Source organism: Garra rufa, chromosome 23 (genome assembly GCF_049309525.1).
Source record: "Garra rufa chromosome 23, GarRuf1.0, whole genome shotgun sequence".
NCBI lineage: Eukaryota > Metazoa > Chordata > Actinopteri > Cypriniformes > Cyprinidae > Garra > Garra rufa.
In genome coordinates, this window is record NC_133383.1 from 19,893,107 (window position 1) to 19,906,978 (window position 13,872).

The 13,872-nt window shown below is 36.5% G+C and overlaps 1 protein-coding gene across 3 annotated transcripts in view; it reads right to left on the bottom strand.

Moving 5' to 3' along the window:
• Positions 1-13,872, bottom strand: part of tiam1a (TIAM Rac1 associated GEF 1a) — a 74,025-nt gene that overhangs the window by 10,321 nt on the left and 49,832 nt on the right. For 2 of the 3 annotated variants that reach the window (XR_012341711.1, XM_073829441.1), the window contains exons 14-15: positions 10,982-11,194; positions 9,249-9,376 (exon numbers count right to left, since the gene is read on the bottom strand). Coding sequence is in view for 2 of the 3 variants with exons in the window: in XM_073829441.1 (XP_073685542.1) it covers positions 9,249-9,376; positions 10,982-11,194 (341 nt within the window). In the remaining variant the exon portion in view is untranslated. Of the gene's footprint in view, positions 1-1,284; positions 1,490-9,248; positions 9,377-10,981; positions 11,195-13,872 lie in introns of those variants that run through there. The other variant, XM_073829442.1, reaches the window with a different exon arrangement.

Here is a 13,872-nt window from a genome sequence, read left to right on the forward strand (position 1 = left end):
GCTCTTTAACTGAGAATCATGTTTTTCCATGAGATTCGTACCCAAGGATTCCACATCCTAAAGGTCGTGGCACATTGAGTCCGAAATTTTCATCCGAAATTTTAGCACGTTAAAAAATAAATACAACCTCACGTTGTCAATCACATTTACACACTGCCTCTAAAACTTTTGTCCTTCAAAAAAAAATATTCGGAAGTGGCAAAGAAGCCACTTCTCTCCAAAAACATCAGGGACAGATTGATCTTCTGCAAAAAGTATGGTGAATGGACTGCTGAGGACTGGGGCAAAGTCATATTCTCCGATGAAGCCTCTTTCCGATTGTTTGGGGCATCTGGAAAAAGGCTTGGCCGGAGAAGAAAAGGTGAGCGCTACCATCAGTCCTGTGTCATGCCAACAGTAAAGCATCCTGAGACCATTCATGTGTGGGGTTGCTTCTCATCCAAGGGAGTGGGCTCACTCACAATTTTGCCCAAAAACACAGCCATGAATAAAGAATGGTACCAAAACACCCTCCAACAGCAACTTCTTCCAACAATCCAACAACAGTTTGGTGAAGAACAATGCATTTTCCAGCACGATGGAGCACCGTGCCATAAGGCAAAAGTGATAACTAAGTGGTTCGGGGACCAAACGTTGACATTTTGGGTCCATGGCCTGGAAACTCCCCAGATCTTAAAACTTGTGGTCAATCCTCAAGAGGCGGGTGGACAAACAAAAACCCACTAATTCTGACAAACTCCAAGAAGTGATTATGAAAGAATGGGTTGCTATCAGTCAGGATTTGGCCCAGAAGTTGATTGAGAGCATGCCCAGTCCAATTGCAGAGGTCCTGAAAAAGAAGGGCCAACACTGCAAATACTGACTCTTTGCATAAATGTCATGTAATTGTCGATAAAAGCCTTTGAAACATATTAAGTGCTTGTAATTATATTTCAGTACATCACAGAAACAACTGGAACAAAGATCTAAAAGCAGTTGAGCAGCAAACTTGGCGCTACGCATTTCGCATCTTGTCAAAAAGTTTCCACAGGTAAGTTTTTGTCATGACAAAACAACATTTAATGTGACCGCAAGCAAGTTTAATAGGAGAAATATTCATCAAGATCCATATTTTTTAAATGCTTGAAAACCATTCTGCACAATCCTATACATCTCCACGTAGCATACTAAGCCACTAAATCTGACAGACACAGAGTGTTATAAAACGAAGCTCATGAACTTATGTAATGCCGATAAGTATCACACACACACACACACACAAAAGAAAAACACACTCAGGCTCACCAATTGCAGCATGTCATAGATGGACTCTGAGGAGCGTTTAGAGCTCCTGTGTCTCCACAGCACAGACATTCTCCCTCTCACAGGTCACAGATGTCACACCAATGCGACCCATAATAAAACCTCAGGAAGCGTCTCCACCTCCAGCTTATCAAACGTGTCACTACCCGACCGTGAGAGCAAGAACGGAGCTACTCCAAGCAGAAACAGATATGTTGAGTGCGTCTTCGAACTCTACATTCCACTATAGCTTCCCTGTCCACATAGCCTCCTCCCTCCTTTCCTAGAATTTCTCCCTACGTTTCTGCTTGTCTGAGCTGGTTTCTAGGCGGATGGATGGAATGGGGCTCTGACAGCTGTGGTGGTACAGTAAACACAGAGAAAAAAGAAAGAGAGGGGGAGAACACAAAGGGAGAGAGAAAATAATAACAATAATCTTGTGTGCATCAGGATGAAGAGGACAGAAGGGGAGGGGGGCCGCTGGGACAGCCACAAAGCATCACATTATACCACAGCTGGGAAAAGCACAGCTCTCAGGTGAAAACGTCAACATGCTGAGAACAAAGACGACAGGTGTGGCACAATGTTTGTCTTTGTTATGATGAAAGTGTGGAAAATTATGACCTTAGACATAGAGGGTTTTGTCAAAGCTGCAGTGCAGTGGTTAGTGCACAGGTTTTTGATATGTAAGCTGAGGTGCTCATATGGGTGATGCAGGTTCGAGTCTGACATGTCCTAAATTACTCCTCTTTTTTTCTTAGTAATTTGATGATTCAATTAGTTTCTAAAAGCAATATTTTCATTTAATTTTGGTTTAACTTTTTAATCTTAATTTAATCTTAATTCCTGCTTTATTTCTAATAAACAGTTTTTCATCATTTTAGTCAACACTGCTCTCTCAACACACATATCTCATAAATTTATATTTATGAAAATGGCTCAAAAAGTTTCAAAACCATAACCTAGAAAAAGAAAAATTAAATTAAATAACATTAAATAAAATTAAGTCAAAACAAAATAAATAGTGCTGGGCAATGATTAATCATGATTAATTGCATCCAAAATAAAAGTTTTTGTGTACATAATATATGTGTGTGTGTACCATGTATATTTATTATGTACATTAATACACACACACACACACACACACATGCATGTATATATTTAATAATATATTTATGCATTTATACATTTAAAATTTTGTATATATTAAATATTTATATAATACAAATTATATGAATATAAATATATACATGTGAATACATGTAAATATTTTCAAAATATATACTGTATGTGTGTGTGTCTTTATCTATACATAATAAACATACACACACACAAAAATTAATGCTGGCAACGATTAATTGCATCCAAAATAAATGTGTACATAATGTGTGTGCACTGTGTGTATTTATTACGTAAATATTAACACACACACACACACACACACACACACACACACACACACACACACACACGTATATATTTAAGAAAAGTATGTTATATTTATATATTAAATATTTATATAAAGTAGAAATAGTTTTTAATGGCAGATTAATAAATTAAATACAGGTGGGATAAAAGTAATTTGCTCTCTTTGTATGGCTATCTTTTAATGCACAAAATATCTTAGAAAAATATATTTTTTACATTTTAATAAATGTATAATTGTAAATTTTACATTAAAGCATAGATTTATATATATCAAAAACGTTTATTTTAGATATAATTAAATCGCAATTAATCGTTGCCCAGCACTAAAAATAAAATAAAATAAAAAATAAAATAAAATAAAATAGCAAGATGGTTTTGTAATGTTTTCAGGATAAATAAAAAAAATACTTCTTTAAAATAAATAAAATTGTTTAACTGCTAAACTACACTACCTTAACCCATTTAGCCAACGTTTTGGTCACAAGTCCTATCTTTAAGAAAAAGTTAGTGGACCCATAGTGACACACTTTATGGGTGCCTTTAATGCCTTTTTAACTCATCTTATCAATGCACAGACTCATAGAAGACAGGAAGAGGAATGTTTCCTTCCCTGGAGAGCCATAAAATGCCCTTATCAGGCTCTCAAACTGACTTCACAACTGCACAAATGAAACAGGGTGCAAATTCTTAAAGAAGCTTTTACTTTCGAAAGTGTCTAGAATTACATCCATGTATATCTAAAAATATTTGCATTTAAATTTTTACCTTGAAACTAAGAAGCAAATATTTAAAACTCAGGCTCAAAAATTAACGCACAGCAACATTGTTTTGCATGCCAGAGTTGAGAAACTCCTTCGCTTATCCAATTTCTCTCTTTTTCTCAAAACTCACCTTACTTAACGGATTTGCAGCACCTCTAAGCAATTACGACTGGAAAAGCATGCAAATCCATACATTTCTTGGAAGATTTCATGGGATGCATGTTGTAACAAGCATAAAGCTCCACATCATGTGCATCCTCAAACCAATCACGATTAAAAGAATCCTGTAGTACAAACCTCCCTCGCTTCTCCTTTACACACACGTTGGGTTTACATGTTTTATGGGGACATTCCATAGGCGTAATGGTTTTCATACTGTACAAACCGTATTTCCAATCGCCCTACACCTAAACCTAGCCCTCACAGGAGTTTGTGCACACTTTTACTTCCTCAAAAAAAAAAAAAAAAAAACAACTCATTGTGCATGATTTATAAGCCTGTTTCCTCATGGGGACCTGAGAAATGTCCCCACAAGGTCAAAATCTACTGGTATTCCTATCCTTTTGGGGGCATTTGGTCCCCACAACGTGATGAATACCAGGTACACACACACACACACACACACACACACACACACACACACACACACACACACACACACACACACACACACACACACACACACACACACACACACACACACACACACACACACACACACACACACACACACACACACACACACACACACACACACACACACACACAGTGAAAAGTCAATATTTAGACAGTTAACAGCCTAAATCCATGAACATGCATTTGTATTTCTCTCTAGAGTGATAACTCGAGGGCAGAACTGCTTGGATGGTTGAGCTCGCATTGTAAATAAGTCTGGAGACTGGCAGGGGGAGAAGTTTTGGGGTTTAGCAGGATGTTGCACCACCCTCCACGAGGTATATGCAGTCATTATCAAGCTTGGAAAAAAAATAATGAAGTCCTCCTGTCCTTTGTCTTCTAGGTTGTCTGTTTCCTCCGGCGGGTTTCTCCATGATTTATCAGCGTTAAGCGATTCAAATCGATGTGCATAATCAAGCAATTAGAATGCAGGGCTAATTAAAGAAGATGTCCCCCTCTCTTTCTCTCTCGTCTCAAAGCAAGAAAAGAAAACATAAGTGACGTGAGATAATAACGATAACCAGCCGTGTGATTAATATGGGAAGAGAGAATGAGAGAAAATGAACCTCATTAATTATGCCCAGCTGAATCAGCTCCTCTCTGCCTGTCATTGTATCAAAACCACATACAAACACATTTCTGACAGAACAATAGATAGTACAGTACAAAACAAAGCTTTAAGGTGTGCTTTCAATAGGTCTAAAACTGAATAGATGAGAAAGTGTAAGAGAGCCAGAGAAAAAAAAAATCTGTTTTCCTTTGTAGGATTATGTTCTTAGTAGTTTTAAGGAGCATCTGGCTACATAATTTCAAAACTATGATAATTTTAATTCAACTTCCAATTTTAAAATCATTCTTGCAAAAATTATTAAATGCAATCCAATTATATGGTCTTAAATATGTTTTTAAAATACCAGTGACAAAACGTATAATATGGATCAGCCAGTAATTAAAATTTCTGCCATGAAACTCTAGATGGCGCAGGCTAATGATATTCACAGAGTTAAACTATTTGGCACATGCTGATTGGTTCATGTTGCTGCTTTATATTAAAATGACTGGTAAGCCCTTACTAGAGCATTTCACAGCATGCTTTCAGAGCTTCTTTGAAACCCTCCGCCTCCCCAGCTCCACCTGTATAGATCCGTTTCGAGTTATATATATGCTACTTGTGCAGCAGTATGTCTTAAATACTCACAGACCGTATTGGCGTATGTATTAGCAGTAGCAAGTTCATGTACTTGCTTTGCGGCACCAATAGCAATAATCTACAACAGCAATAGCCAACAGCACCATAGCAGATCTATTTCACCAATACCAAATACTTTAACATTGTCATATCCATTACCATATTAAAATCTTCAGAGAGTTCTCATGATAGAACTTAAGTCTTACAGTTATAATCTGTTCATAAGAGAACTGGGTCATAAGAGTCATTCTTTCAGGAACTGGGACACATTGAGATTTTTGATTCAGCTCAAAGAAATTAATCATAATAGTAGTTTATTTTAAAATCAGGCTATACTGGTTATAACAGTTAAAAAGGCATTAGTTCAGGAATCAGACTGTACTGATGGCTTGGTTTGGTTTAATTCACATTTACAGATCCAACTTATAAAAGTAATTCAAGGGATAAGTTTGTGATAAGTTCGGGATTTGGACTAGTTGCACTGCATGTTTGATTCACTTTAAAGAACTGGCTCATGAAAGTAGTTTGTATTTAACCAATAATGGTTAAATACAATTAAAAGGGCATTAGTTCAGGAATCCGAATGTACTGTTAGCACTGTATGGTTTGATTCACAGTTATAGAAACAACATATAAAAGCAATTCACGTTCGGGGGACGTTTGGGATAAGTTCAGAATATGGACTAATTACACTGTATGTTTGATTAACTTTAAAGAACGGGCTCACGAAAGCAGTTTGTTTTAAAATCAGGCTATAATGGTAACAAAAAAAACAAAGATTTAAAAAGACATTAGTTCAGGAATGAGACTACTGATAGCACTGTATGGTTTGATTCACATTTATAGAAACAACGTACAGAAGTCATTAGAAGTTAAGTTTGCAGTAAGTTTGGGATAAGTTTGGGATAAGTTTGGGATAAGTTTGGGATAAGTTTGGGATAAGTTTGGGATAAGTTTGGGATAAGTTTGGGATAAGTTTGGGATAAGTTTGGGATAAGTTTGGGATAAGTTTGGGATAAGTTTGGGATAAGTTTGGGATAAGTTTGGGATAAGTTCGGGATAAGTTCGGGATAAGTTCGGGATTTGGACTAGTTGCACTGTATGTTTGATTTACCTAAAATAACTGGCTCATAAGAGTAGCTTGTTTTAGAATCAGGCTATAATGGTTATAAAAAAACAGTTAAAAAGGTGTTAGTTCAGAAATCATACTTTACTGATAGCACTATATGGTTTGAATTCACATTTATATAAATGACTTTCATAAGTCATTCAAGTTCGGGATAAGTTTGGGATAAGTTGCACTGTATATTTGATTCATTTTAAAGAATCAGGCTATAATGGTCACAAAAAAAGGTAAAAAGGCATTAGTTCAATAATCAGACTACTGATAGCACTATGGTTTGATTCACATTTCTAGAAAAGACTTGTAAAGTCATTCAAGATCGGGATAAGTTTGTGATAAGTTCGCGATTTGGACTAGCTGCACTATGTTTGATTCACTTTAAAGAACTGACTCAGAGTAGTTTGTTTGGAAATCAGGCTACACTGGCTACAGTGCAGTACGTTTTTGATTTACATTAAAAAAGGCTCAGAGTCATTCTTTGGGAAGACCACACTGGCTACACCGTATGCTTTTGACCCTCTAAATCAGAGGTTCTCAATTATGGCCCTTGAGGTCCACTTTCCCTGAGTTTAGCTCCAACACTAACCAAACACATTTGAAAAGCTAATCAAGGTCTTCTACTAGGTCTTCAATCTTCCTTCCGGGGACCCACTGTCCTGCAAAGTTAATTTCCAACCTTCTTCAGCACACCTGGACTGTGACTTTTCAGGTGATCCTGAAAAACTTGACCAAAGTTTAAGCTGAACTCTGCAAGACAGTGGGTCCCTAGAAGCAAAGTTGAAGACTTATGTACTTGAAAGCTACAGGCAAGTGAGTTTGATCAAGGTTGGAGGTAAACTCTGCAGAAACTCTGCTCTCATTCAATCAGAAATCACACTCAAGTTTGAGATTTTAGTACAGTGTTTCTTTTGCATGGGTGGAAGTGTGTGCATTAACTGTTAACACAACTGAGCGAGAAACAAAAAGAGTCCAAGAAGAGCATATGTATTTGGTGGGTTATGTGACTTCACATGTCAGTGTCACTTACCAGCACACTAGTTATGTCCTACCAACTCATTCAACAGCATGACACATGGACGGGACGGTAGGGAACGGGACAAGACAAACACGCACACACACTCTGACAGAATGTGGTGTTTTGTGGGTGAATTATTAGGGCTAAAAGTGTTTCTGCAACAGATGGTGTTCTGGAGAACAGGCCAGAGAGACTGTGGCCGGCTGGCAGTGTCGGTGTGACAGACAAGGGCACGGAGAGAAAGAGAGAAAAAAAAAATGCATACAAAGACAAACAAAAGAGGACAAAAAAGGAGGCCAGACATCAGGTCAGTAAACAGTTTACTCTCTCTCTCAACAGAGAGTGAACACAGGCTATAGAAGGGAAGTAAGTGAGTGTGGACTGTCATGAAAGTGACAAATCAATCCTTAGACTGACTTTATAACATTTACACCAAGAAAAAAAAACACTGCTGTGTGGAGTGGGAGTTGCAGAGTGTGTCTTTGTAGTTTGAGTGAGTCCAAATGTCTAAGACCACAATGAAAACTTGGGATTCAATAAAATTTAAATCTGGAAATAAATTTTAAAAAGGATTAAAATAGTGCAAAATAATTGGGAAATATATAGCGTTTTCACTTTGCATCATGAATTGCTATATTGGTGGCACTGAATATAAACAATGCCACTGAATTGAACTAAGCTTGCATATTTTGCCAATTGTTGCTGCCGAAAATGGTCAATTATTGTCATGTTTTGGGCTGTACTAATTGGTCGGACCGGAAAAAACATTTGGCAGTCTATAGAACTCCAAAAGTGATAAAGCAAGGAGAAGAGTGCAAAAAGCTGTCTGAGGAACAAAAGGTGTTTGTGGTTGGTCAAACTGAACCAGGAATTCCATAGCAAGAATTTTTTTCATGTTTGTTCTTATTTCTGGTAAGGCAGATGAAATATTAGGCTAATATCACAATTAATACTGCTTGTGTGCATCTTTACCACCTATTAACTTTAGTTTGTCAAAATATTGCTCCTTTTCCTTCTTACTAATTCCTTCTCTATATGGTTTAGCAGCACATATTCAGTAGAACATTAACTGTGCAATCCATGCTGTTGTTTACATCTGAGTATCTCCAATATGGCTGCACATCAGGGTAACTGACCCAATAAAGACATAATTGTGCAAACCCTCTATAGCAGCAATAAATCAATTCAAGCATGCACAGAAAATAGCTTTCTTCCTTGTTGCAAAATAAGGTGGATAGAATCACATTCACTAGTGGCCTCAGACTTTTGGATCCTTCAGTACATGTACATGTGTGTTGACAGATTCTATCCATCTTTGTCTAAGTGGTAACACGGTCAGTCATCGCTGATCTTGACCTTCATCAAGCAGACCATGTCATCACTACCACTCAGTGTGAGAGTATGAGTGTGTGTAAGTGTGAAGAACCGCAAGGCAAGACAACCTGTCTTCCCATCTGCCGCCGTCTCTGAACGCAGCCTTAAAAGCAAAGGTCACTTAGATCACATGACAAAAAGCTCTTAAGCAGCCATCTGATTTCAGTCAGCCTCTGACCCCACTACACCCTTCATATCAGAAAATAAGAGAGTCTATATTTACCCACCCCAAACAAGAGCACAAAGGCACAGAGGCCACAAAACTACAAAATAAACTAGGATGTTGTGCTCTTTGAATCAAAACCAGAAACTCAATCTATTACAGTTTAGCCAGACAGGCTGTTGGCGGTTCAAGCAGAGATTTTTTTTAATGAATCTTCATGGCAGGTGGTCTCTAACCTTGTGTGCCGAGTCGGTTTCATCCTCCAGGCTGTCAGCGGGGCTCTCAGCCATGAGGTTTACCCTGTCTTCGCCTGTGTCATCAGGGCTGTGCAGCACCAGGCCAAGACCTTCATCCAGGATGTCCTCTAGAGGGAGCAATGGAGACAGACAGGGACTAGATGAGCTACAGGACAGTATGAGAGAGGACCTGTCACAGGTAAAGTACTGATAGCTGGTCTTCTGACACTTTTATTTTTTATTAATATAAAAATAATTATAATTATATTTTTATTTATTATTATTATACATTTATATTATTATAAATGATTTTTATTTTAAATAAGTCATTTTCTTTTGAACTTTCTATTGATCAAAGATTCCTGAAAAAAAGTATCACTGTTTCCACAAAAAAAAAAAATTAATTATTAATATAGAATAATTATAATAAATTCTAAATGTATAATATTTTTTATTAATAAAAAAGGAACCTTTTTTCAACTTTATTGAATTCCAAGATTCCTGTTTCCACAAAAATATTTTAATAATTAATATAAAATTATAATATTACTTTTACAAATAATAATAATAATAATAATAATAATAATAAAGAATTAACATTATAATAAATTCTACATTTATAACATTTTATTAATAAAAAAATAATACTTTTATTTAGCAAGGATGCATTAAATTGATCAAAACTGACAGTAAAGACATTTATAATATTACAAAGTATTTCTATTTGAAATAAATGCTGTTCTTTCAAATTTTCAGTTGTTCAAAGATTCCTGGAAAAAGTAGCACTGTTTCCACAAAAATATATTTTAATAATTAATAAAATAATTACAATAAATTCTAAATTTATAATATTATTTTAATTGAAAGAAAAATACTTTTATTTAGCAAGGATGCATTAAATTGATCAAAACTGACAGTAAAGCCTTTTCTAATATTACAAATGATTTCCATTTTAAATAAACACTGTTCTTTCAAACTAAGTATTGATCAAATAATCCTGGAAAAAAGTGTAACCGTTTCGACAAACATATTTTTTAATAATTCATACAAAAATAATATATATATATATATATATATATATATATAAACTTTCATTCAGCAAGGATGCATTGACACTAAAGACATTTATAATATTGCAAATGAATCTAAAATCTATTTTAAAGAAATGCTTTCTTTCAAAAATTCCTGAAAAAAAGTATCACCGTTTCCACAAAAATATTAAGCTTGTTTTTAATATTCATAATAATAAGATGTTTTGAGTGCCAAATCAGTATATTAGAATGGCACCATATGATCAAAAATAAACTCAATTTTTATAGTTCAATAAAATCAACTGTAATTATATAAAAAACCTATAATAACTAAAGCAACATAAATTAAAACTTAATAAAAACAAAAACAATGACAAAAGCACACAAGCCATTTACAAAAACATTAACTAAAATTAAAACTAAAAATATTTGTAAAAGAAATGTATTCAAAATATTAATAAAAACTAAAATAGAAAATCAATTAGTAAATAAACAACACTGCCCTGAAATCTCTAGTAGTTCTTACAGTACTGATTTGTATGATTTCTCAAACTATGAAACAAAATGATTTAAAAGGTGGAGCAATTTCTCATCCACTAGCAGCTCCAAATAAAACCGCTAATGACAAAAAATGCAAATATATGAAAGAAAAAAAAAAAAAAAAAAAAAAAAGAAGAAGAAGACTGCAGTAATGAAGTTTACCCTGACTTTGGGAGATGTCGTCAGTGCAGAGGTCCTGGGCCCCGTCCGATCGGCGGGGAGGCATCTGGCACAGCTGGTGCGGATCGGTAGCAGGCAGTGTGCTGACAGTCAGGGTGAGAGAGGGCAAAGAAAACGCAGCCTGCATGTCAGCCAGCTCCAACGCACTCGCCGGCTTACTGTTCAGTTTCAGAACCTCATCACCTGCACGCAGACCTGAACACAACGTTAAACAAAAGCTCAAATCAAGTTTGTAACCCCAAACCGTAATTACATCACTCAAACGCAGACTCATAAGTTCATAAGTTTCTCTTAAAAGATTTAAAGACCTTGTTTTCTTGCAGAAGTACAACACTTTATGCCGTCAAGAGGTTAATTATTCATTCACTTCCTTACTATACAAATGTTTTCAAGTAGATTTGTTGTACATACAGGATGAGAACAAAGACAGAAGCTCTTCTGCTCCTCCCCCAACCACCTGACTCCATCTCTCTTAATTATCAATTACCAACACATCAGCTGCTCAATTAGCCTCCAATAGCTCACGCTCATTAGGTAGGACTGCCAGTTTAATTGATTATTGATGCCTGTGTTCCTGCAGGAACTAAATTTTTCCCTCTGTTCCTGAGCTTTTATGAATGCTGTATGGGTTTACACACATGCATGCATGCACACATTGCCTGAAGTCTGACCCAGTTTTACATGAAGCGAAATGTCAGCTGTAATAAAGGTTTTTTATTGGATGGCTCGGCTCTGCCCCCGGCCATAGAGTGATGATGAATGTTGGGGTGATGTCATCAACAAGTGCCCCCAGAGCTGTGCGTCCAAACTGTCCTGAATTTGAGTGTTACCTCCAGCAAATTTTGTCCGTGTGTATTTCACACACACTCGCTTCATTCACTTTGGACAGCACATGCTTTTAATGAGCCAATGCTTTGTTGGGGGCAAATTCGTCTCCGCCCAAAAAAACTGCTTCCTGAACTGTCCAATTGGGTTTGTATCCATCTGCCTTACTATTCATCCAGACAAGCCTTTTCTTGTATGCTGCCACTTTTGCAAGGCCTTCTGGGTAGAATTACTAATGATATTGAAACAAAAGCCTGCTGAAAAAATGTTTTGAACAAGCATGGTTCTGGAAGACCAACTAAGACCTGCATTAGACTGATTTAAATGGGTTTTTGTAGAAAGGAAAGTCCATTAAGATTGTGTACTGTACATTCAGTCATATTAAAGTTTAATAGTTTTGGGGTTTAGCACGAATCCCTGACCCTTAGTATAAGCAATAATAGAGTGTTTTCACGACACGTCATTAATCGGCCATATTGGCGGCACCGAACATAACCCTGATAGCAGGCATACATCACGGAGATGCCTATTTGATATATTTTTTAGTGTTTGCTCATCTGCAATACGTCTATAGGATGTCTCCTATCAGATGTCGAATAGACGTCTATTAGATGTCTTTAAGATGTTTATGGTTTATCTTACAGACATCTGTCAAATGTTTGTACACAGCAGATGCCTTCCAGATCAAGTGATCTTTAACAGACATCTTGCAGACGTATGTGTGCTATTTGGGAAACAATGCCAATGAACCGAACTAAACTCACATCCCAGATAGCATACGTACATCTGCAAGATGTCTGTTTAGGATCTCTTGATCTGAAAACCATCTGCTATGTACAAACATCTGACAGATGTCTATAAGATGTTAGTTTTACATACATTCTAAATCATCTTAAAGACATCTAATATACGTCTATTTGACATCTGATAGGAAACGTCCAATAGACGTATTGCAGATGAGCAAACACAAAAAAATCTTGTAGACATAAATGCAGACATCTCAGTGATGTACAAGTGCGATCAGGGATATTTTGCTGATTATTGATGCTGAAACTGGTCAGTTATTGTTATGTTTTGGGCTGTACTAATCGGTCGGACCGGGAAAGACATTTGGAGTACTATAGGCTTCTAAAAGTTTTAACAAATCAAGGAAAAGAGTGCAAAAAGGCGTTTGTGGTTGGCTAAACTGAACCAGGATTCCGGGGCAAGAATCTTAACAACATTTGTGTTTGTTCTTATCATTTTTGTTCAGGTAATTTCCTGCTCATACGTATCTTTACCACCTATTAATTTTAGTTTGTCAAAATATTGCACCCTTTCCATTCTTCTCTGTTTGATCAGCAGGTTTAGACAGCATAAATTAGCAGAAGAATGTATTCAGTAGTACATTAACTGTGCAATCCATGCTGTTGTTTACATCCGAGTATCACCAATATTGCCTTGCATCCAGGTAAATGACCAAGTCGTGACATGTAAGTGCAAAAGTGGTGTTTATTTTAGGGAGTGCTGCTAATTAAAATACTATGACAACCAATAACTGGACTTATTGGAACAGAAAGTATCTGAAAGCGTTCTGAATGAGCGCACTCGCTTGGCACAGATATCACTGGCAGCGCGTAATGGTTTTAATTTGCTCCTCTTGGTAATCCTGTGCTCATGTGAAAGCTTTTTAAATGATTTTCCTCCAGTCCGGTGGAGATTTGGGTCAGTCCTCGTCGTTTAGCCTGCTGCATATTCCTGCTAATTTCTCAGCGGTTTTACAGACTACTGCAGGTGAGGCATAAGGTTTTGATTTGGAGCTGGAACAGCTGCCAAATAGAGGGAATAAAGTAATCTAGGAACCTTTTTGTGAGGCTTTTAATACAACACCGGTTTCAACTAAAAACAGAAAACTTTTTGTGCATTTTGGTGGTTACATGATGGGGCCTGAAAACACAAACTTTTGACAATTTTACCATTATCGTCAAAATGCGAGTGTGGGATTGTTTTGACAAGATGTTGTCTGTACATGAAATTTTCAAAAACAGAGAGGCCTTGTCCACACTAAT